Source organism: Phoxinus phoxinus (genome assembly GCF_949152265.1).
Source record: "Phoxinus phoxinus genome assembly, chromosome: 18".
Lineage (NCBI taxonomy): Eukaryota > Metazoa > Chordata > Actinopteri > Cypriniformes > Leuciscidae > Phoxinus > Phoxinus phoxinus.
Genome location: NC_136893.1, coordinates 6,998,401 through 7,024,565, shown reverse-complemented (window position 1 = coordinate 7,024,565; position 26,165 = coordinate 6,998,401). Strand labels below are relative to the sequence as shown.

At 35.1% G+C, this 26,165-nt stretch overlaps 3 protein-coding genes across 5 annotated transcripts; all 3 read right to left on the bottom strand.

Moving 5' to 3' along the window:
- Window positions 1-1,028: 1,028 nt before the first annotated feature.
- Window positions 1,029-9,932, bottom strand: znf740b (zinc finger protein 740b). Of its 2 annotated transcripts, XM_079588096.1 has the most exons (7): window positions 9,765-9,932; window positions 7,117-7,271; window positions 5,913-6,122; window positions 4,950-5,084; window positions 4,699-4,828; window positions 4,488-4,606; window positions 1,042-2,616 (listed from the first exon to the last, which is right to left on the bottom strand). In XM_079588096.1, exons 2-7 carry the CDS (start codon window positions 7,159-7,161, stop codon window positions 2,446-2,448), a joined length of 810 nt encoding a protein of 269 aa, XP_079444222.1. In that variant the 5' UTR covers window positions 7,162-7,271; window positions 9,765-9,932; the 3' UTR covers window positions 1,042-2,445. The 2 variants fall into 2 exon arrangements, with proteins under 2 accessions (XP_079444223.1, XP_079444222.1); XM_079588097.1 differs by lacking the exon at window positions 7,117-7,271 and having other exon boundaries at window positions 1,029-2,616; window positions 9,765-9,899.
- A 9-nt stretch (window positions 9,933-9,941) lies between these two features.
- On the bottom strand, window positions 9,942-17,851 carry csad (cysteine sulfinic acid decarboxylase). Of its 2 annotated transcripts, none has more exons than XM_079588069.1 (14): window positions 17,711-17,851; window positions 15,893-16,023; window positions 15,674-15,800; window positions 15,424-15,514; window positions 14,473-14,695; window positions 14,292-14,371; window positions 14,151-14,205; window positions 13,535-13,651; window positions 13,321-13,385; window positions 13,136-13,217; window positions 12,761-12,960; window positions 12,102-12,153; window positions 11,917-12,006; window positions 9,942-11,829 (listed from the first exon to the last, which is right to left on the bottom strand). In XM_079588069.1, the coding sequence occupies exons 1-14, from the start codon at window positions 17,724-17,726 to the stop codon at window positions 11,656-11,658; spliced, it is 1,503 nt and encodes a 500-aa protein (XP_079444195.1). In that variant the 5' UTR covers window positions 17,727-17,851; the 3' UTR covers window positions 9,942-11,655. The 2 variants fall into 2 exon arrangements, with proteins under 2 accessions (XP_079444195.1, XP_079444196.1); XM_079588070.1 differs by lacking the exon at window positions 17,711-17,851 and adding an exon at window positions 17,072-17,085.
- Window positions 17,852-18,708: 857 nt separating this feature from the next.
- On the bottom strand, window positions 18,709-24,876 carry LOC306985632 (uncharacterized protein). Its single transcript, XM_079588100.1, has 4 exons — window positions 24,753-24,876; window positions 21,611-22,004; window positions 20,370-20,438; window positions 18,709-20,291 (listed from the first exon to the last, which is right to left on the bottom strand). Exons 2-4 carry the CDS (start codon window positions 21,933-21,935, stop codon window positions 20,011-20,013), a joined length of 675 nt encoding a protein of 224 aa, XP_079444226.1. The 5' UTR covers window positions 21,936-22,004; window positions 24,753-24,876; the 3' UTR covers window positions 18,709-20,010.
- Window positions 24,877-26,165: the final 1,289 nt, after the last annotated feature.

The following is a 26,165-nucleotide window of genomic DNA, read 5'->3' as shown; positions in this document are numbered from 1 at the left end:
AAGCATGCACACTAGCTTTCAATAGTTGTGACTTTTACTTAGCAAGGATGCATCAAATTGATCAAAAGTAAAGACATTTATAAATGTCACTAAATAATTCTATTTTAAATAAATGCCGTATTGGAACTAAACGTCAAAAAATCCTGAAAAAAAGTTTAAGTTTCCCACAAAAATATTAAGCAGCAAAACTGTTTTCATCACTGCTAATGGATTCCTATAGGATCACGTGACACTGAAGACCGGACTAATGGCTGCTGAAAATTCAGCTTTGCCCTCATTGGACTAACTTACAGTTTTAAAATATATTCAAATAAAAATTGTTATTTCAAATTGTAGTAATATTTCACAATATTATTGTTTTGATTGTTTTTCATCAAATAAATGCAGCCTCGCAAAGAACAGATAATTGTTTTGGCATTAGTAATATTTACATGCCAAGGAACACAGCGCCCTCTACTGGATCATACAGAAACCGCTGAGTAATTTATATAGCATGTAAAGACCATATGTACATCTAGGCACATATATGCTAGTAATGTATGTAGTGAATGATGACAGCGGAAATAAAATCCCCTTTAAAAGGATTTATATGACTTGGCACACAATGAAAGTTGGCCTATTACACCACCTGGTGGTAAGCATGCACACTAGCTTTCAATAGTTGTGACTTTTACTTAGCAAGGATGCATCAAATTGATCAAAAGTAAAGACATTTATAAATGTCACTAAATAATTCTATTTTAAATAAATGCCGTATTGGAACTAAACGTCAAAAAATCCTGAAAAAAAGTTTAAGTTTCCCACAAAAATATTAAGCAGCAAAACTGTTTTCATCACTGCTAATGGATTCCTATAGGATCACGTGACACTGAAGACCGGACTAATGGCTGCTGAAAATTCAGCTTTGCCCTCATTGGACTAACTTACAGTTTTAAAATATATTCAAATAAAAATTGTTATTTCAAATTGTAGTAATATTTCACAATATTATTGTTTTGATTGTTTTTCATCAAATAAATGCAGCCTCGCAAAGAACAGATAAATATGTAATGCATCTAGCAGATGCTTTTATCCAAAGTAACTTGCAGTGCATTCAATGTACATTTGATCAATTTACTCCATATGATGACTTTTTAAAATCAAAATGCATAGTCTTTGTGCTAACAGAGCGCCATGCTCTACCAGTTCATTACGAAAAATAACAACAAGTACAAATAAATACAAACAAGCTTGTGTGGAGTAAAACAGAAGCTACTTTTTTTTTTTTTTTAGAAAAGAAAATTTATTGTCAATTTGAGGTCCTCACTAAAAGTTGTCTAACATGATAAGAATAAACTTCGCGTTAGAGATTGGTAAAAAATACCAAACAAATGGATCAAAATAATGTTCTTACAAAAACAAGTGTATTTCATTCTTTTAAACAATCACAATACAATAACCTTTTACGGTACGCACTTAACGAAAGGACCATGCAAAATGTACATGTAAAAAAATACAGTGAAACTGCTGTCTAATACTACTACGGTTTCTAATTAAATTATTTAAAACGCTGAAAAAATATATTAACTCGAGCTCGAGTGCGTCAGAAGTCCGTGTTCAAGGGCCGAGGTTGACGGAATATGAAACATACAACGAGACCTCTGCGATAAACTAGCGGTTTTTATATAAACATCTGTCTCTCTAGGAACTGTACAACCTGTTAAAAGGTTTGCTTTGTTATTCTTGGCTCGGCTTTGTCGATCCAGTGACTTTTAGAAGAGAAACTGAGATGCTAGCAGACTTACCGCATGAGTCACATCATACTGTGACGAAATTTGTCGTTCATTTTCTAATACCCAAAGAAAAGTCAGTGTTCATGTTGACCTAAAGGCCAACTTCAAAAGCTTGACACCATAATGTAGCTCACAAAAAATGAGCTCTCCTGTGGATGTAGGATGGATGACGTTCCAGATGTTTCTGCTAAAACCGTAACAAGCCTGTGTAAAACGGTCAATGGTCACGAGCCGTTATCACAGTATTTAATGAGAATAGGAAATGATTAATTGATGTGCACACTGAGAAAACGTATCCTACCAGAATGCATCTACTGTCACTACGGCTAACTTCTCTGATCGAAAAGGCCACGTGCTACGGCTCAAGATGTTCACAGGTTAATATTGTGGCGCTGAGAATCCCAACAATCTACAGCGCTCCAAAGGGAACTACAAAAGGAAGTGATTCTAAACTACCGGACGTCATTATTGCCTGGACTGAATGCACAACTAACCCGCCTGCTGATCACAGTACCATCTACAATACAAAATATGCTATTTCCCAGAGTCCACTGGGGTTGAGCCGCATGGATCAGAGCAGGACAGATTGGAGTCTTTAAACAGTTTACAGGTTCAAACCCCCGTTCAGGTGGTGTTTGCTGGGAAGAGGTTTGTACGAGCGATCGGAAGGCGTTCACACTGCCAGCCTGCTGTTGTTTGTCTGCAGTGGGCTCCAGGACGCCGTGTGCTGGGAGGGGTCCTGAGAATATGGCCGTCCCTCACAGCACGGCTGGTTCTCCTCTTTAGGGATGCCCACGGCACACAAACGTCGATGCCGTAGTAACCGATCGGTTCTGGAAAAGTTCTGTGTGATAGAAGGGGTTCGGAGTTAGTCCCATTTTTGAACTGGTTCTTTTGGATGTGCTTTTAATTAAATGATTCACTGATTCTCACAGTCAAAAGCTCCCGCAAGCCATTTAGGGTGTTCTTTTGTTGTAAATACGGTAATTATTTGGTGTCTTACTTCTGTAATCACTGTGTATTCAATTATATGAATTACAGAGTGCATTTAATATAAATGCACATTACCGTTTAAAAGTTTGGGGTCAGTTATATTTTTTATGTTTATGTTTTTGATATGTATGCTTAAAGCTTTTGTTTTATAGCAAAAATACAGTAATATTGTGAAATATTATTTCAATGTAAAATATCAGTTTTCTACGCAAATATATTTTAAAATGTAATTTATTCCTGTTATGTAAAACTGAATTACTCCCGTCTTCAATATCACATGATCCTTCTGTGCTGATTTGCTGCTCATGAAACATTTAATATTATCATCAATGTTAAAAAGTTGCTGCTTATTATTTTTGTGGAAACAGTGACACATTTTTTTTTTTCCAGCATTCTTTCGAAGAACAGTTGTGAAGTTGAAATCTTTATTAATTTATTTGAAATAGAAATCTTTATTAACATTATAAATGTCTTTACTGTCAGTTTTGGTTAATTTAATGTATCCTTGTTGAATGAAAGTATTACTGACCCCCAACTTTTGAATAGTGGTGTATGTGTCCAGTTTTGAGAGTTTTTTCAAGCGATTCCAAGTTTAAATCTCATAATTCTGAAAAGAAAAATCAGAATTGCGAGATAAATTCTTTCTTATTATTCTGTCTTTTTTTAATCAGAATTGCGAGTTTATATCTCGCAATTCTCACTTTTTCCCCCCTCAGAATTGTGATATAAACTCGCAATTATAAGTTATAAAGTCCGAATTGGTAGATATAAACTCGTAATTGCGAGAAAAAGGTCAGAATTGTGAGATAAAAATGTCATAGGTTATGTCATAAAAATGTCATGTCATAAAAGTTATCTATGCAAAATGTTATAGGTTTAAATATTATTTCATGCTGTAATACATTATGTCCCCTATGAACTCCATGAGTGAATATTATGTATATATATATTGATTACATCAAAGTCATGCTTTAATAGCAGACTAATCATCGCAGGTTTCATCAGTCCAGCCTATCTTAATGGCTTGCAACCATAAACGTTTACATAATCTTCAACTTAATCCTTAATCTTAAACACTTTGAGTAAAAAGTAAAAAGAAACGTTTTACAGTTCACTCATAATCGGGCTGAATCTGACATAAATCAGTCATAGTCGCTAATAAATGTTCATGCATTAAGATTCATTTGTTAATAATCTGATGTCACAGTGACAGCAGCAATAGCATAAAGGTAAAATTAACATAAAATGTCAAAATGAAATCAAAACTGACCATATTTACTTTCTATTCATTCATGTTTCTGGTCTTATTGTGCACAATTTATCCAGTGCACGTTATTCCCAATAAAAATGTATTAATTTGTTCTTCTAAATGTACCGGTAATATCTTGCTTTTACTCTTAAACAACTTTTCTTTGTTTAGCTAGCATTACCAAGTCATCTTGTTTTTCAGCCCCTCCCCTTCAACCACCTCAATCCATTCTGGCAACATAACCACTTTTCATGATCAAATCGATTCCTGATGGATAATATCATGTTTCACATATAAATGTGCCATATTATAAATGTAAAATGGTTTGTGAATGTCATTCGCTGCAGCCTGCATAACGCTAAGCCTGCATTATGATGCCATTCGCTGTCCTATCATAAAAACATACATTTATGCATGTAATAAGCAAATCGCACGCTCTCTGTGAATAACTGCCTGTGTTTGTCACGTCTCACCTGTTGGCAGCGGTCACACTGATAAGGCTTCTCACCGCTGTGAACACGCTTATGTCTCTCCAGGTGGTAGCGCTGAATAAACCTCATGTCACACATATCACATCCGAATGGCTTTTCCCCTAGAACACACACAGATATACACACATTTACTCAATGCATCTCTTTACATGAAACGTAAGATGGTGTGAGAGCGGAAAGGCTCGTGGCGTACCCGTATGGGTGAGAATGTGGCGTTTGAGATGGTAACTACTGCGGAAAGCACTGTAGCAGTGCTCACATATGAAATTCTTCTGCACTTGAGAGCTGAGTGAGTTATCGTCATTAACCTCAGGAATCTCCACCTTCACGTCACAGACAGAAGAACAGAGCAGTCAGTCAGGATACGAATACAAGAGGAAGTGTGTAAATGTGATAAACAGGCACGATTGCAGGGCAATCCTGCAGATAGGTTTGAACGCATGCCTGGGGCTTTTCTCTCAATTTGGTGGGAAGTCCAGACTTCCTGTTCTTCTTCTTTGGCTGCACGTTCTGTCTGGCTTGCATGTTTTTTTCATCCAAGAGCCTGGATGAGTGAAACTCTCCATCCTTGCGGATGAGCTGCCCCAAAAACAGAGAATATAGGTCACCGGATTGAATGAAAAATAACATGTTAACATTCACATTAAATCAGTACACAGTTTCAGAAGTCCAGCATCTAGAATTTAAATACAAAACACCGTTCAAAAGTTTAGGGTCAGTAAGAATTTTAAAAATGTTTTTGAATAAAGTCTCTCATGTTCACCCAGAGTGCAATTTTTTGATCAAAAATACAGTAAAAACAGTAATCGTGTAAAATTATTTCTATTTGTTTTCCATGTTAATATATTTTTTAAATTTCAATTTATTCCTGTGCTGGCACAGCTGAATTTTCTTCAGAATGATCCTTCAGAAATCATTCTAATATACTGATTTGCTGAGCAAGAAACATTTATTATTATTATCAATATTGAAAACAATTGTGCTGCTTAATTTTTTTTGTGGAAACCATGATGCGTCTTTTTTCAGGATTCTATAATGAATATAAAGTTTTTAAAAAAGAAAACAGCCTATAGGCCTACTTGAAATTCTTTTTAAAATGCAAATTCATTCTTCATAACAGTATAAGTGTCTTTACTGCCACTTTCAATCATTTTAATGCCTCCATGCTGAATTAAAGTATTTAAAAGTAAAAAAATAATAATAATAATCTTACTGTTCTGAACCTTTTAAATAATGGTGCACATTTATGCATTTGGGAAATGCTTTTTGGCAATGTGAGCTTTTCCTGGGAATTGAGCCCATGACCTTAGCATCAGCTCCAGACTCCAGAATAGTTTACCAAACAAATTAAAAACCCATAGCCTATGACTTTCTTTTACAATGTGATCCGTGTCTTTTTTCTCTTACAAGTGGTGGGCAGCTGACTCCTGAGGGCAGCACCATGTGTCCGTGTTGGCTGTGTGTGTCCTGGTTGTGGTTCTGGCTGTGATTGTGGCTGTGATGGTTTTCTCTCTGTCCCTGGCCCAGATGAGAGCCCATCTTCTTATGACTGGACATGGAGCCAGCCTGCATGAGTGCCATGCTGGACAGCACCGCTTCACAGCCCAGCAACCCAGCCTGTGTGACACACAAACATACACTTTTAAAAATCATGCTCAAAGTCACTAATCTGATGGGTTGGAAATTTGGCTTGAAATCTGCCGCAAATGTGACTCAGTTTAAGACATAGCAAATACTTTTCAGTCAAGATCTGTCAAGTTAATTCAGAGGTCACAGTGCAATTATGTCAAGAACATGCCCAGGGAAAATTATTCCACAAAATATCATAATAATTACATTTATTATTAACATTTTTGTCATTATTATTAATATGTTGTTATTATTATGTTGCAACATAAAATGTCATAATGCAAAAATCTTAATAATCCTAAAAATACTTTCAATTTTATTTCTGCAAAATATTTGTTATTATTATTAGTTACTATTTTATTATTTACATAAAATGTATCATATGTATGTAGTGATTTTACATAAACCACTACATATTTTACATAATTTATGTAAAAAATAATAATAATAATTTTTACAGAAAATAATTTACAGAAATTAAATTAAAAGGGTTATTAAGATGTTTGCATTATGACATTTTCATGTTGCAAAATACTGTTATTATTAATAACAACAACATTAGTTATTAACAATGTTGTTCTAATGATCCTAAAATACATGATTTATGTAAATAATAATAATAAAAATAAAATGATAATTTTAGAGAAATGTGCCTAATTAACCATGAAAATTATTTTTGTTTTAAATCTTAAATTATACTAAACAATGCTTAATAATTGTATTATTATTAAGCATTGTATAATTTTGGGGTGAAATATAACTGACACACATTCTTGACAGTTTTTGTGAGATCTATCTCCATTACTCTTAAACACTGAGTAAAAGTCTGGTGTCACAGACAAGAATCAGACTGTGGAAGTGAATTACAAAATGTTAAAACACAGAAAAGTCAATCAAAAAAGGAAAATGAAGGATATCTTTTTCAACACAAATGTGGACAAATGCAGAAAATGCAAATGAAGAAGAGAAAATAAACACTGACCCACTTCATGTGATCTCGCACTGAGCTGTTGGAAAGGTGTGACATCGCTGTGGTGAGAGTGTGTGTGTGTGTGTGTGTTGGGGTACAGAGAGCTTCGCTCTGGGCAGCGAGAATGTTTAGAGACCACACAAGCCCCAATCATCAGGGGCCCAAGCCTAGAAACAGAAGGGGGGATATAAAGCCAGGGTAATATCCATCTCTGTCTATGATGTTGCCACACATCCAGCCCACCACTAACAGAAGTTGTCAACCGTGGACAAATCACGGCTTTAATTCGCTAGAATCAGACATTTTCCATGTCTGCATTGCCAAGCTTTTGTTTATACAGGCTTATAGGGCTGTGTTTTTAAAGCCATAAGAGTTTGGCTTCAGCTAGTCACATTTCCAGGCGTCAAGAGTCCCTAAATGACATCTGGAAACAAACCAGCTCAAAACTGAAACCGAGTGGAGTGGATTCTCATCGGTTCTGTCGAACTGAAATGCTAGGAATACCTCCGAGCGTCTATGCCCTGTTGATTTTGGATTTGGTTGGTTGGATTCTGGGATTCACTGGAATTAAAAACAGATTTATTTCAACCACGATCTTCCCTTCCACTGCTCATTCCCGTGCATTAGTCTGACTAACTCACCCTCAAAGATCCAGATGAACACACAAATATAAATGAATGAACAAAATGAGGCATGGAAGCCATGGATGGATAGTGCACTGGACATGGACAGTAATTGCACTCCACAAAATTAACGTAGTATGATTGCAATAAATCAAAAGACATATAGATCAAGGTGAGTGGGTGCATATTGTATATTGTGATGTTCAATAGCATTATTTGGCTCATGAGTGGATTTGGCAACCAACAGGGTCCTGGAAGATAAATTAATTTCAGGATATAGAAAATAAAATTGCGTCAGTCTTATCACATGGCAAACAGAAAGCAATCTCAGCCAAAGCCAAAGAAAACTCAATTGGATCTATGTAATACACTCCATTATAACTCATTTAACTGCATTGCAGTTTGGTGTGCTTCTTATAAACCACTATATGCATGCAAATTAAAGCAAGTATTAACCCGTTCAGACCCAGTGACTATTACAATGGACATCACTTTTATTTTATTTGGTGCCACCTTAGTCAATATATTAATGCCATGGCACAAGATACGTCATAATTACCCAAGTTCATATAGCAGTCAACATGAAAGTAAACTACTAGGTTGTTTGCCTGTGACCACAACAGAAGACTGGCCTTGTTAGAAACACGTCAGAGTTGTCGACATGATCCGAAAGGTTGCAGGTCTGAACCACAAAGCGCTATAATGATATTGTCTTTCATGTGCTTACAAACACAATAATTTATTAGCCCAACAGTCAAATTCATAATCAATAATATAAGTTTAGCTACTATTTTATTCAAATCGAATTCTATGTAACACTTCACAATAAGATTTAATTTGTAAACATTAGTTAACTCCATTAGTTAACATACAAAACAATGAAAATACTTCTAAAGCATTTATTTAGGCTTACTACATTTTAATCTCAACATTCATTTAGCCTACTAATACATTATAAAAACTAAAGTGGTGTCTGCTAATTCTATTTAATGGACTTGAGCTAACATGAACTAACAAAGGGCCGTTGTATTTTTATAAAGTAACGGTATTAGATTATTAAACGGTAAAGATTAATAAATACTGTAACAAATGTATTGCGCATTCCTAATGAAACAATGCATTACTAATGGGACCTTATTGTCACAAATGTTCCCTATTTCCCTTTAGAAAAACATTTGAATTAAAACCACAATAATTTAGCATTAACTTTTTTTTAATGTATCGGTAACACTTAACAATAAGGTTCCATTAGTTAAGGTTAGTTAATGCCTTACCTAACAATGAGCAGTACAATCGTTACAGTACTTATTAATCCTTGTCAACATTAATTAGTAAAAACTATGACTGTATATTGTTAGTTCATGTTAGTTCAGGTTCATTAACTAATGTTAACAGATACAACTTTTGATTTTAATCACGTTTAAGTAAAAGCTGAGATTAACTTTAGCTCAGATGTATAAATGCTTTAGAAATCTTTTCATTGCTAGATCATTTTAACTAATTTAGTTATCTAATGTTAGCAAATTAAACCTTTTTGTAAAGTGTTACTAATCTATCAAATGTATTTAAAGTTTTATTTATTAACTTATCAAATCCATGTGTACAGTTATCTGGATGTTGTTGATACCGTTCATAACCAGTGTCCATTGTAATGGACAGCAGAAATAACTATTACAATAATCTAAATTATACAAAATAATACATTTCACAACATGTCTGAGTTTAGTATAGACAATGCATTGTTATATTTGTTCTCTGTGTCTGTGGAACAGAATTCAGGTGTTAACGGGTTTAAAGCAACAAAGGGCGTGAATTCAGATATCAATAATCTCAATATCCGAGTGAAACTCATTCTTCTTCAGTCTGAACTGTAAACACCGAGATTACTGATGTGAACTCCTCCATTCATCCTACATCACAACAGGGCGTGAGTTCACCGTCTATTTAACTTCACATTTCAGAGCGATTAAGTCTTTTCTTAAATGCTGTTATAGGATTAATAAACGTAGTATCGCAGCCTGCACGTATTTGTTTTACCTTACTCTTCTTCTTTTACCGTAGCCCAATATTTTCTTGTCGAACAGTTTTTTTTTCTTCAGTTTACAAACACAGGAAACGTTACCGGAAGTGCTCTCTGGGGAGAGCGTGTGTCACGTGATCACCACACTGGCAAACGATTACAAGCTTCCGGTGTAAATAAAGTCCACGAGTGTTATGCAGAAATGTATTTTATTAATGTGTAAAATATTTAGCTGCTTGCGAAATTAGACTTTGAAAACGGGAAAACATTTGATATTCTTTATAACACAAACGTCCTTGTGACAAATATTGGTGTTTCAATGTACAAATCGCAAAGCAAAGCAAAATAAAACACAAAATAAAGCTTTTAGCTTCAAGAAAAAACACTCAGCCTATCATATATTGACCTATATATGACCTATATGCCCATATATTGTGTTAAACAAAATGACAGTCACAGATTATTACAAATTCTTATCAGCCATTATATGATCATCTGATTTTTTCAAATATCCCTATTAAATTATGGACAGCAAAACAAATCAAATTAATTCACTAAAATAAAAATATTTAGCATACCTTAATGTAAAGCTACTTAACAGCACACATACAAAATAAGCCTATTTTCTGACACATATCACTGAAATGAGTGTCCTAACAAATCACACCTGTCTCAGTGACAGCCCTAGGCTCTGAAAAGGGGACCGGCCCAAGCTTTAGCCAATCAGAAATGCTTTTCGCCAGTAAATCATTTTGCACATAGATATGATTTTGCCCATTCAGGTATGCTGACATCAGGTTTACAGGCGTACAGTTTCAGCCGTGGTTCTCAAACCTGGTCTTGGAGGCCCATGTACTGCACATTTTGGACGTCTCCTTATTTAACACACCTGATAATATTCAGCTCATTAGTGGAGACCCCAAGAAGACCTAAATTAGATGTGCCAAATTAAATAAATACACTACTAATCAAAAGTTTGGAATCATTCAGATTTGTTCATGTTTTTTAAATAAGTCTCATATGCTCACCAAGTCTGCATTTATTTGTCCAAAATAAAGTAAAAACAGTAATATTGTAAAATATGATTACAAACTAAAATAACCATTTAAAAATGTGATTCAAAGCTGAATTTTCAGCATCATTACTCCAGTATCACATGATCCTCATATATCATTATAATATGCGGATTTGCCGCTCAAGAAACATTTATTATTATTATCAATGTTGAAAACTGTTTTTTGAAACTGCTTCAGTGAATAGAAAGTTCAAAAGAACAGCATTTATTTAAAATATAAATATTTGTAACATTATAATTGTCTTTACTTTCAATTTTGATAAATTAAATGCGTCCTTGCTAAGTACTTGTTTTTTTTTATTGAACTATCACGTTTCACAAAAATATTAAGCAGTAAAAACTATTTTCAACATTGATAATAAAATAAATGTTTCTTTAGCAGCAAATCAGCATATTTGAATGATTTCTGTAGAATCATGTGACACTGAAGACTGGAGTAATGATGCTGAAAATTAAGCTTAAATCACAGGAATAAATTCTATTTTAAAATATAATATTTGTAATATTTAGTTTTTCCTGCATTTTGATCAAATAAATGGAGCCATGGTGAGCATATTGATTTTCTTTACAAAAAAAACATTAAAAAAAGATGAATTATAACTATTATTCCAAACTTAGTGTAGTGTTACATGGTAGTGTATGTGGGCCAGAATCTATGAGATTCATTCACTTTATGACCTCTGTAGATGCAAACATTTTTGCATGCTTTGTCAATGACGTCAGTATTATGCACTATTTATAAGTCAAAATTAGTTTTAGCAACCAGATAATCACAAATTTAAAAGTGACAGGTTGAGAGGGGATAATGGCAGACCATTCATATTCAAACTAAATTACAGGTCCTTCCCTAGTGTCTCCATCTCATCGAGGAAGAAATCCATGTCCTTGGTGGTCAGCTGAGGCGAAACAACAACCATACGGAAGAAGTTGACGTGTTCGTCCATGGGCTGGTATCCCACCATCATTGTTCCACGCTTCATCATTCTCTCTTTGATGACTGGCGCCACCTGATGGTGTACATTGAAAATGACATGCAATAATTCAATGTGTAATAATTAAATTCCGTGCTACATCAACAATTAAGCGAAGCTGACCTTTGATAGCCTTTCCTGGTAATCCACACTGTTCTCCCTCCCTCTCAGACTGGGTGGAATGAACCAAAAGCAAACGTTCACAAAATGCCCCTATTGGAAAAAACACACCATAGAGAAATATATAAACATGAATTATATTTACATAAACATAAGAATAGTTTTAGGTATTTTAGGCAACACTGTACCTTACAGACCAGCTGGAAATTGTCCCTTTTTTCCATTTCTTCAACTAAATACCTGGTGCAAATATAAATAATATATTCAAATAAATACATATAAATATATTAAATACGTTTTTTTTTTTAAGTTCAGTGTCAATAAGTTTTGTTTTTGTTTTATTATGATTTTATTTTATTCAAAAGTTTCTAATTCAAATAAATGCTGTTCTTTTGAACTTATATTCATAAAAAAATACTGATTTTCCCCCCCCCCAGAAAAATACTAAGCAGCACAACTGTTTTCTACATTGATAATAATAAAAAAATGTTTATTGAGCAGCATATCAGAATGATTTCTGAAGGATCATGTGACACTGAAGACTGGAGGAATGATGCTGAAAATTCAGCTTAAATCACAGGAATAAAATTACATTTTAGAATATAAAAAAAGTTATTTTAAACTGTAATAATATTTCAAACGGTGTGTAGTCTATTTTCAATTCTTCTTTCAAAATGATTAAAAATCTTACCAACCCTAACCTTTTTAATGGTATTGTATACATTAATAATATATTGCAATGCATTTAATAATATAAAGTCAATAGTGTTCCACAATATGCAACATTAAAAAAAGATTGATGATGTATTATTCAACAACAACAACATCTGACCGATGCATCAAATACCTTGCGAGGGCAAAGGCCTTATCCACTCGCTCTGAAAGACCGTGCGTTCCTATTGCCTTCCACATCAACCAGAGCTTCAAACAATCCACCTTACGGCCACACTGGATGGATTTGTCTCCTGTGTCTAAACTTGTATCGTAGAACTTGTCTTGCTGGAACAGATAGGTTGCTTTGGCACTGTGACAGTGCATTAGCAAATCCTACAGATTGAGACGCAGTGGATAAAATGAGTGCACTGTACTTTTAAATATGCATTTGTGCGCAAGTCAGTTGCTACTAATAGCAAAAATATTGCATGAATTGACTTACATGTGCTTAAAAGTAAAAAAAAAAAAAAGAGAAAGATGGATTGCAACATTCCACAAGCTTTCATACCGTGGTATCTCTGAACAAAACCGCAGAGCACTGCAGGCCCGCTAGAAGCATTTTGTGAGGGTTCCAAGTCACGGAATTTGCTCTGAGTGTTAAAAAAGAGAAAGATCCAGTCAGGCTATTGTTCTATACAAAGCTCATTTTATCCAGGGCTCATTCTATCAGCTCAGAGTGTGCAGAGCTCAAACCTGTCTAGTCCTGCAACCAGATGCCTGTGTTTTTTGGAAAACAACACGCTTCCTCCCCAAGCGGCCTGTGAAGGAGAGAGATCCAGATTGTAACAGTTAGGAAAGGGAGACATGCTATGTGAATTTTTTTAGTGCAAACAACTGGACACTTTTAAAGTGAGGGCCGCAAACATATAGACGTGTTGCACAACGATGTTGCATAAGGTGCACTTACGTCAACGTGCATCCACATGCCGTTTCTTTCACTTATGTCAGCAATACGGTTCAAAGGATCAAAGGCGCCCTGTACTGTGGTACCCGCTGTGGCGTTTACAAAAAATGGAACAGCATCCTGAAGGAGACACATTGGCCAAACACCATTAACCTTTGACTCTTGGATATTTAAAGTGATAGTTCATGCAAAAATGTAAAATACATTACTCTCATGTCGTTCCAAGCCTGTATGACTTTTTTTCTTTCACAGGACTTGAAAGGAGATGTTTTGCATAAAGTTCATGATGCTTTTTATCATATATCAAGAAAGCAGACATAGATTTAGGGATCTTCCTCAAAAAAGTTATCAAATGTCTTCAGAAGACTTTATGGTCACGGTCTGCTTTCACTTCATGCAAAAGAACAGCTTGGACATTCAGCAAAACACTTCCTTTTTAAATTTCACGGAAGGTAGAAAAAGTCATACGTGTTTGGAATGAGTTTTGCGATCAAGTTTTCATTTTACAATTACGTGTTCTCACTTATACACAATACTTCAGTTTACCATATTAATTCATTTTAATATTATATACACTACCGTTAAAATGTTACATTTATTAATTAACTGTAATAATTACTTGTGATTTTGCCTGCACGATTTTAGCCTCCAGGTCCTCTGGTATCATGCTGCCGCTGTGGCGGAACAAAGAAACTTACATTTTCACAATTTAAAGAGAACCACAGGTTTTCCAAAATATGTCAGAGATAAGAGCCTGTACCTCTCGTCCGCTTGTACAATGAAAACATTTTCAGTTCCGATACCAAGAAAAGCAGCTGCTTTTTTCATTGAGTAATGACTCTAAAATAAAAAAGAAGAAGAAAGAAATATTACACAATACTGCTTTATATGCCCTATTAAATCTATGATTAGATTAGAATCAGTAATTCTTGTCTTTGTACCTGTCGTGATGTAAATACAGCCATCCGTGGTGCTGCCCACAAGCCTTTTGTCTTCACTTGAGGGAAGGCCCAGTACCGTGCGACGTTCATGGCATACATGTTGGAAATGGAACCTCCGGGACAAAATATCCCATCTCCTTCTGACCAGCCAATCAGAGAGCGGAGCTTACAGAGCACTTCCTCCTCCATCAGGACGAACACCGGAGCCACTTCATAGGTGTATCTGTATTGGTCAGGCATGATACGCACATGCATTTGTATTAGCATTATTTTAGTATCATTAATACACTATTTATTAAGAATTTGAATAGATCTGCTGCTGTTATTATTATATGGTTATTGCTGAAAATGATGTGTAATTATCATTTACATTTATTGATTACAGAGCTTATTTTTTGCAATAATCCAAAAACGTATTGGTTTTTTGTCGAGGGAACCAGTGTGATGCTAACTGCCGATTGGCCAACACATTAACATCCCCACACCGCTCTAAAGTTTTGTGTCCACCTAAGAAACTTTGCATTCCCTTGCAAAACTTTTCACACACACACGCGCGCGCACGCACGCACACTTTTATGTTAAATGCGATTAATCGATTTGACAGCACTGATATATAGTTTAAGTTAATGATAACAACACTGTTTGCATTATCTTTAAATTCCAGACCTAATTTCATCAATCTCTAATCAACACACTTTTTAGATCGGTCTATATGATTATGCGGCTCCGTGCTGTTGTCAAAATGTGTCATCTGATAACTTCAAGTGCTCTGATAAGTTACTTATTACAACAGGGTTTAATGGGACACTTCAGCAACGGTGTAACAGTTTACTGGAAGTTAAACACTGATGCGCTCCTCAGTTAATAAAACGCCATATAGACTCATTTACAACTCTCTCCTGAGGACCTACGATGGCACTTTCACTGTAACATATTAACATGAACACGTACTGGCTGGTGTTGAGGGATTCAGTGAGGAGCCGTCCGGTCAATGCATGGTAGTCCACCCCAGCAAACAGCTGATTGAAGAACAGAGGATGACCTGTGAACGGGAAAGGCTTCGGATCAGGATGTAACCACATATTCAAGATTTGGGAGGAACAAATGTAAACATTTCCGAATAAACCACTGAAAAACTCATGCAGGACGACAGCTAATATGAATAAATAGGAGGAATGCGATCCCAAGATATGCAACCTACAGGTTTTAACGCTGTATCTCGCCACATCTCGGACCCTCTGCAATAACTGCTTGTGAGATTCTCCATTTTCTCTGAGTTCGAGGTCCAGAAGAGCTTTCAGTTGATCTGGATCTTTCCACTCACACACCTGTGAATGCAAAGACATGCAGTTCTTAAAGGGATAGTTCACCCAAAAATGACAATTCTGTTAAATGAAATAATAAACTCTTAAAAGACAACCTTCTCCTTCAAGTCAGTTCCTTTGTGAAGTATCTCCTCCATAATCACTTTGAAAGCCTCAGTAAGGAACAGCTTCCCATCCGACTCGTACATGTCTGATTCTTCCAGGTGGGAATGGCCATTCGTATATGCTGTGAAATACATTTAAAGGTGCATCCATCACAAAATAAACCAATATGCGTTAATCAAATATTATATATTTGTTTTGCAAACCCTATTAAAAAATATATATATATATTATACATAATACACATTTCTATGTGATAATGTATTTTGAACAACATTATTTTTTTACATTTTTTGTGGCACAGCAATTTTATAATTAAAGCAAGTATGTTTAAATACTACAAAAACTTTTTTGTAAAGCTATTTTGTTCTATAAAAAGTGACAAAATATATTTATTTTAAATACAATGAAAAACATTTTTAAAGCAGTTTTCTTCAAAAAAGTTTAAAAACTAAATCAAGGTTTTTTTTCTATAAAGCGACAAAATTGTTTAAAAAAGTTTTTTGAATCATTAAATTTTATATATTTTTATTATACATTATATAATTGTTTTGTATTATATTTTGTTATTTTGCTTTTAAAAAATGTTTTTTTTTTTATTTCAAGTTTTTGTTACTTTTAATTGAAGAATATCTAAACATATGTATCTAAACATATGCTAATTTTTATGGGGGGTTATTTTAATTTTTTAAAAAGTTTAATTCGGTTAATACCTCTACTAAAAATATCAACATCTTCCAGTTTGGACATTGTTTAAACAGTAAAACATGATTAAAGTATCCATTTAATTTAAAAGACACCATAAAAAATTGGATGATTGTATGTGTTTACATTGTAACCTATTGTGTGCCTATGATGTATATCATTCGTGTATTTTATGTTTAAATGGCAATCGAACATGAAACGCGTCTGTCCTTCTTCACCTGAAGTCCCACTTTAGATGAACTTTTACTAACGTTATATTTACTGTTGCCAAGCAGCGCCGCGCTGCTTACCAGAGGCTCACTAGACTACATAAAATATAACCGGAAAAATCGATACACTGCTTCGATGAGCACTTCCGGTAAGCATTCCACTGTGATAAATGATGGATAAATGTCTATTGATTTGCACATCCAGTCAGAACCAGAACAGAGTCAATTTTACAATAAGCGTTAAAATGCTGCCTTCACGTGTTATCGAAAATGTCCTCCTCCCGAATCCGACTTCTGAAGTCGTGATAACGAGCTTGTCGTATTCAAATCTTGTCTTGAGAGGGCGTTCATGTCCAATTTTTTAAACTTAGAAACTAGACCGATAATTACGATAGCACGTGAAGGTAACAATCGCGATATTTTATGAGAAAAACGTAATCGACGACCCAATTATTTTTTGGAAATATGACACCAAAGAGCAAAACCGCTGTAAAAAGATTTAAAGACAGACAGATTTAACTGTAATATGCACCTTTTTTTCATCTTTGTTAAGAAATAAACCAGCGGAATAAAATACTTTCTGCAGCCTTTTTCCTGTTTAGGAAGTTCTTGAGTAACGTTTTCCCAATGGGGTCGATGCATGCGCTTAGAGGGGCGACACGTTGCAATTCCTGCAACTTATGCAATAGTTCCTAAACAATGCATCATTCATCGACTGCTCACCATAATAATAACCCATAACGTTAGCTGCAACTTTCCCCTCCTGCTTCTAATTATAATGAAACTTTTGCACGCGGACAGTATTACATCATCAGCTTGAAACGCACGATTCAGCAAAACTAAGAAATAAGTGCAACTTTATTCATGCATCCAAAACAGAACAATCCAACTTCTCACCTTTAGATGAACTCATTGTGTCCTTTCTGCACTTAGCACATGAAATTCTACTGTAGCCTAAATGATGTCGTATAGGATGCCTCGAGACCCTCAGTGGTTTAATTCAGGGTCCAGCCTTCATATACGTGATGCACACGCCCGATTCGTCATTCAAGTGACATCCTATAATTGGATTAGAGTGATATGGGTGTCAACAAAAAAAAAATCAATCTTTAACTTAAAAAGAAAAAAATAGCTTTCTAAAGACCCAGGTATGATCAGTTGCATGCAATTATTTGAGTAACATAATTATTCATGGCTGTTATAGTTGTTTAATTTCTTCAAATATCTCCAGTAGGCTATTCTTACCTTCTGAGAAACCATTGGTTGGTTTTATTGGCAGGGTCCTGCATCTTAGTTGATAAGGGGGCCAGACATATTTACTGTGCTAAAACTGACTCAACCAATAATGACCAGTACAACAGCTTTACATGTTATATAATGACACACACATTCATTTGGGTATTCATGCAAAAAACAGGGGTACAACGTTCAACATCTTCCAAACTCTGGGTGTTGTTCTAAGTTCAAATGAGACTGAGTTTGCTGATGAAAGAAAGATATATCCCTCCACGTATGTTTGTCAGAGTTGCACAATGATCCCACACACACTCACTCAAAAGAGAGGAATGCAATGTCACAGGGTTCAAAAAAAAAAAAAAAACTGTTATCTTATAGAAAAAGTGTTTCCTATGGAATATTTGTGAATACTTGTGAGCATTTGTATGCACATTTTACATTGGTGTCATCAGCTCATGCTCATTTTGAAAAATAAAAGAATTGGAAATAATTATTTTTAAGTATATCAACCTCATGATAAAGTTTATAACAATTCCATCTAGTTTTTAATGTTTAGTCCGTACAAAAGAAACCTTACACGATCCAGGATGAACTAAAACGTGTACGATCAAAGCTGAATCTATATGAAATTAAAGAAGTAAATGAGATACAAAGATTCTGAGGAACAGGTGAGATAGAGATTTATCAAAAAAATATATACTCTCCAGGAGCCGGATTTTATAGCCAATAAAACAATAAACACAATACCGTAAATCTGACAAATATCTTAATTACACAATAAAACAGGCTATAAAACAACAACAAAAAATAACCTCAAACTCTTTCATCATAATGAATCATTTGTTCTCTTTATTTATATTTACTTGAAAATAACCCAACACCATGATCAATTATTTACAAAATGGAAATGAGATTTAGGACAAAAAAAAGTATCAATATAAAATTACAATCACAGAAGTAACATGAAATAGTCCATTTAATGCAAGCATGATCGAATTTGAAATGAATGTTCCCTCATAAGGTTGCAATCTATCAAATAAAAAAAGATTCCCTGAAGTCTGCAAGGACTAGACGCTGTTTAATGACTGGCCGGTGCAATGGAATTGTACAAAGCTCCGCCTCCAATCCTATCACCTGCTTGGCATGCAAAACAAGGGTGAACAAGGGTGAAAATGCATCAGGGTGAAAATGCATCAGGGTGAAATAACGTGATACTTGCCGAGAGAGCGAAGGTCGCCGTTATGTTGCCAGATAGCAGTCTCAATTGGAACATAAATCTTTGTAAATTTCCATCATAAACATGAGTCTTCCTTATCTGTTCATGGAATCGGTTCAAGTTTTAAGCCTTAGATAAAAGCTTTCACATTCATTTACTAAAAAAAAAAAAAAAAAAAAAAAAAAAAAAAGAGGAAATGTAGAGAAATGCTACGGTACAAATCAGGCTCGCCTGATATTGTTAGGTTAAGATTATTATATTCCAGACACTCACACACTCACAATGAAGTGCAATTTAAAAGGAATGGAACTTGATCTCACATGAAAATAAGATTAAAAGAAAAACAAACAAGTAACAATAATGCCATAAAAAAATAAAACAAAAAAAATCCACATTTAAAAGTCTAACAGTTTATTCAGTCCTGCCCCTTTAAAAAATATATTTATGCATTAGGCTACATTTAAAACAAATGTAAGCACATTTTCAAATAATGTAAAAAAAGGCTTAAGAATTTTTTTAAAAAATACCCGCATTTTAGCTTGTTGCGTTCAAACGTTTCCATATTATTTCAAGCTTTTAGCTGACCTAATACATGGCTTTTCCTAAACAAAGAAACACAAAAATTACCAGTGAATTAAGTAAACATTCTTCAATATAACTAAATAGCAGTTATAGCTCCCTCTAGTGGTATGCCTGCATGTCTACGCATGCAAAGTGCTACATAAATGCCGTCCTCTCTGTGGACTCAGTTGTTTTCCATCAGGAAGTTGATATTGCGGGGGTCTACGCCGCTGTCCTCTTGGGTTAGGAGGGAATAGAGGCGATCTGCTGTGGCTTTGCCCCTCTCGCGGATGCTCCATTTGCGCAGCATGGCGAAAACCCGCTCTTGGTGTAGTTTGTTATCCTCCTCTATCTGCTGAAGAGTGGTGGTGTTCATACCGAGTGCCATTATGCCCACCTGCCTCCAGCTGTTCCCAATGTAGCCGGCCACCTTCATCATCTCCTTCTCACTCACCATCCTGGACTCTGAGGAAAAGCAAAGAGACGTGATGCAGCCGTGCGGACATGAAGCTGAACAGAAGATGCAAAGCAGACGTGACTCACTGGTTATAGACAGCTGCTCCTGTAGAACATCGTTTTCCGAAACCTCAGGCCTTCGTTTGGCTGTCGTCTCTGATAAACCAACATCATTTTCAAATTACAAATAGATTATGTATGTACTGGAACGTTTGAAGGCAATAGGGTGAACGGGCATTTGTACCCCATACATTAAAAGGGAATATATATAGCAAAGAAAAAAGTATACTAAATAATAGGACCCTTAAGGCTCGTTCACACCAAGAACGATAACTATATTAGCGTCCACACCAACGCACAATACCGTTCTGTTTATTCTAAACAGACACTGCAGCTTTAAACGCTCAAGCTCTTTACAGCAAGATTGATTATGATTGGCTGTCAATGTTTTTATCTGTCATCAGCTGAAAAAATATCTTTCTGAAAGTGTTTCCAACAATATTGTTTCTGTGCCATTATCATTATAGTTGTGATGTGGACTTTTTAGAACTATATGTTGATTGTTATAGTTGGTGCGAATGGGCCTTTACAATTTTTTCATTGTGATATTATTTTCATAATTAAGCTAATTTTATCCCTCAGTTTCCATTAATGTAATGCAAAGTTGTGCAGAGTTAGAATGTCATAATTGTTACATAATAATATATATATATATAATCTTTCTCTTCTAGAGTATTTATACATTATGATAGCATTTATTTAATTAAATGTGATTTTCAAAAATCATTGCAAGGTATTTTTTTACTATAATACAGTAAAAATTACAGTAATTAAAAATGGGGGGAAAAATAACCTGAAGTAACCTTGATTTTTTTCCTCTATTTATTTATTTCAGTCTTCCTGTTCAATTATTATTACTTTTATGTGAATTTTTGTTTTTGTTTTTTACTTTTTTGTTATAATGTAAGTTTTCATATAAAAACAAGTGTACCGGTAGTCACAAATGATCATCTGCTGAAATTCTAAATAAAAACGTTTATTTTATTGTATTATTTGACACGTTACAATAAGTCTTAATGTCTTAATAGTAGATAACGGATGGTTTATAACAGGGGTGCCCAATCCTGCTCCTGGCGATCGACTGTCCTGCACAGTTCATCTCCAACCCTAATAAAACACACCTGCCTTTAATTTTCAAGTGATCCTGACGTGCTCTGAAGACCTTAATTGGTTGCTTCAGGTGTGTTTGATTAGGGTTGGAGATGAACTGTGCAGGACAGTCGATCGCCAGGAGCAGGATTGGGCACCCCTGGTTTATAAGATCATACCTGTGTTATTTGGTGTCTTGCGTTTGTTGAGTTGCCATTTTTGAAGGAATTGCAGTTTAGGAAATGTCTCTTGCATGTCTTGTGTTTTCAGCAATTTGAGGAAACTCAGAGCGTGCTTGTTGTCTTTGTGGATCACATAATCCAAGATGTCCCGTACCTGCTTTGAACGCATGTTAATGTCTTTGATGTTGTTGTACTCATTATTGGACAGTATGCCACGGGCATGGCAGTGCTGAAGCAGGAACTCTGTATCTCCCATCAGGGCCTGCAGGAGCTCTAGCTTGTGTTTCTGAATGAGCTTGGTGCCATCTACTGGTCCATCCATTGCCTCTTGTGCTTGGTCAGTGATGTGAAAACCTGGATTTGACACTGGTTTTGAAAACGAAGATTAAGGCTGTAACAAAACCAGAAATTAAATTGTTTTAAAAAACAAACGTATATAATTATATGTTATTATAAAAATGAATAACCACTACAGCAAAATATTTCATATCCTTTTTCCAACTGGTTAATCAATAGTTTTTTTTCTTTAATCAACTTTTACTTTTAAAAGTAATAATTCATTACAATATTGTTACTCCCTTAAAAAGAAACTAAGGGAGTTTTCAACAAAAAATGGATCACTTTTTATGCGTTTTGGCTGTTCATTTACAGGGGTCCTGAAAACAGGTTTCAAAGTGGAAGTTTTTGAAAACAATACAGTTATCATCTCTGTGGAAACTACAAACAGTGACGTCATGCGCATGCGTATTACATGTTTCTTTACAAAGTCACATCGCCAACTACTGGCCTGGCATGAATAATACAGCGTTTTTAGTAGTTTTCGCAATCCATTTGAACGGGGATGGTTTTGACAATGGTGTCATCTGTATGCGAAAATACGGAGGAAAAACCTTTCCGTTTTTAGTGCATAGTTGTCGTGTAAACGTACCCTAATTGCGTTACTTTTTATGGAACGTAATGCACCAGGGGCCCTTTCTCACTATAATGGCGCTTTTCCACTGCACAGTACCAGCTCGCCTTGGCTCGCCTCGCCTCGCCTTTGTTTGGTTTTCCACTGTGTAAAAGTTGTACCGGTACCTGCTTCCAGGTACTTTTTTTCGTATCACCTTCAGCGAGGTTCTGAGCGAGCTGAGGCGATACTAAACTGTGACGTGACACACGGCAGACTACTGATTGGTCAGAGATAATCGTCACTATTCACTGCGTCATTATTGCACGCGCCAGACAGAGTATCCTGAATAACCCCAACATTTTTTAATAGTTTTGCCAGAGATTGCGTGATATACCCATTACTAATATTATGTAAAAACAGCATACACTCGATTTCCTCCATTATCCTGTGTGTGTGGGTAGCGGGTGTGTGTCGCGTCACTATGACGACCAGGTACTATTGTGGAAGTACTATATGCAATGGAAAACGGAGCAAAACGCGAGGCGAGGCGAGTCGAGTCGAGCTGGTACTAGTAATGGAAAAGCGCCATAAGTGAAATGAATAAGCCTCAGACTCAGGAAATGCAAATTCACTCCTGTACATTAGGGGGCGCAACTCAATTAAACCTTTCAGCTGTGCTGCTATTCTGGAACGCAGAAGAATAGGACAAAGCAGAAGAAAGTTTGACACTCTTACTAAATATAAAAATAATAATAAAAAAAAAAACAATTTTTTATTATTAGTATGGTTGAATTGGATCATCAAAGGACAGCAGCAAAAACATTGTTTTATAAAGTGAGATTAAATACTTAAAGTATATTTGTTTTATTTAGCATACTTAATCATTGCAGGTTTGCGTAAAATTCTGAGTTTGCATTCCCGTTTTTATTAGTTTTGAGGGACACTGAATCTGTTTTTGTGCAAGTGAGATGAGTAAATGCATGTTATTGTGTTTAGTCTAGAACTACAATAACCATCATAACCTCAGCACACACTTCTGATTTCTCTCAGGACTAGAGAGCTGTCAGTCAATAAATGGGGAAACAAAATAACTTGTGTTACTTATTTGAAAAAGTGACTCAGTTACTTGAAAAAGTAATCTGATTACACAACTTGTAATGCATGACTACACCCAACACAGTTCTGTTCATAAATTTATTTAAATAAATATAAATAATTTATTCCCCATATGGTTCTTACCCCATTTTATCTATATAAAACACTGAAAACTTCTGAACTAAAGGACTTGATAGATAGGATAATATTTTACTGATCCCCCTGTGGACAATTGAGGCATTGTACTAATAGACATAAAAAAAGAATAACTAATAATAAAATACAATACAATAATATAGTGAAAGATTAAACAAATAAAATATAGCATATATTGTGTAATAAAATACTTGGTGTTGTGGCAAGAAGCAGCAATATAATAACAGATCAACAGATGAACTCCTATGACTGTAGCTGAAGCATCATTGGTGGAGCTGAAGGAAGTGTGTATCTTCATCACGAGTCCCTCCCATTGACGCGTTGTTTTTACAAACCACACATACTCTTTGTTATCACTTCCAGATTGTGAAATACATATAGCTTATCGATTTTAAGGCTAAATGCACGTGCTGATTAGGCTACACACAAATTAATCGAATGATGCTGCAATGTTTCTTTTATTTTTGGTGTATAAGTGTGAATGGCGCATCTCCCTTTGCATTATCTGTAGGGGACTTCCAGTTTAGTGCTTCACTGTCACAGCTGCGTCATCTTTGTTTACATTCAATAAACAACGATGGCGCACATTTTATTAAATTAATAGAGCGTTTGTTTGCTCAGGAATAATATAATAGCCTAAACTGCCCCCATTTACATGTGCATATCGATTACAAACACCTTGCAAACACTCGCATCATTAGAGAAGCAAAAAGACGCGCGAAAAACGGAAAAGAACAAAGAGATACTCATTTCATAAACTGATGCAGCACGCGCGTTCAGCTCCGATCTACTTCCGTTTAAAAATAAAACAGCGTTATTGTTACGGGTTGCAAATTTGCGCGCGGTTACATTGTTTTCAGGTAATCTTTTCTTGTAGCATAGAAACTGAAAGTTTGAAATCCAGCGCTTTTTTCATCTACACAGAGAAATAGAAATCCCCGAAGGGTACTCTACACACATTAATGAAATAACATTACGAAAGTCAGTTTTGTTTACCTCAGTTTGGCGGAGGGAAACGAGGTCTCATCCACACACTTCATCCGCATCATGTAATATGATATTGATAAAACATCTAACGTTGCTGCTGCTGCCGCCTTCTGGACAGGCATTGTTAATCATTTACCTACAGCTAATGCTATTTCTGTCTGCAAACTTTCACTATCAACAACTTCTTTTTTATTCTAATTAATCCTATTCTACAGATTTGACATTGACATACTGAACTTAAAGTTTCCCTGGATTTATGATTCATCCACTTTAAAATGAGTCATGAATGGGAGTGTGATGAAACAGCCTACACTTCTGCACAAGTCTATCTAGCCTAAGGGAAGTGATCATAATAAACTGCTGAGACAGAAATAATGAACTGGGAAACTATGAAGAAATGTGTTCTCCACTGGCGATTGCAAATATCACTCTCTGTCTCAGAGATGTTTTGCTCATGTTTGCCTTCTGACCTGGCACACATGTCTACCTTGCCTATAATTTTAGATAAAATAAAAAATATTTTATTATAAAGTATATTCAATATTTGACATTTATTACCTGAAATAGCACTAGCAGAGGAAATAAAAAGATGATAATAGGCCTAACCATATTTTGCCTGCCTCCATAGCCTCTGATTATAATGTCTGATTTCTGTGGAAGAGGACATTTGCTTAGGGCTAAAGTGTGTATTATGTATATTTAATATGTTTCGGTTGATATTTTGTTCATGTATTTATAGGAGAACTAAACAACTAAATATTTCAGATTATTATTATTATTTTTTAATTTAGAATTATTTATTAACATACTTAAACTTTAAACAAACTTGCAATTTAGAAGGAAATGTGAATTAATGCGATTCATAGGGAACATGCTATTTTTTTTTTTTTACATTATATGTGACCCTGGACCACAAAAACAGTCACATGGGTAAATGTTTTGAAATTGAGATGTATACATCTGAAAGCTGAATAAATAAGCTTTCAATTGATGTCTGGTTTGTTAGGATAGAACAATATTTGGCCGAGAATCTGGAATTTGAGGGTGCAAAAAAAATCAATATTGAGAAAATAATTTAAAGTTGAACATTTATGTTCGCGATTGTGCTGCATTCACTCACAAAAATAAATGTTTTATATATTTACAGTTGGAAATTTTTACTAAATATCTTCATGGAACATGATCTTTACTTATTCAGATTTTTGGCAAAAAAGAAAAATCGATAATTTTGACCCATACTATGTATTGTTGGCTATTGCCACAAATACACACACACACACACACACACACACACACACACACACACACACACACACACACACACACACACACACACACACACACACACACACACACACACACACATACAGTATATATATATATATATATATTCATACACACACACAAATATACATTTGAACA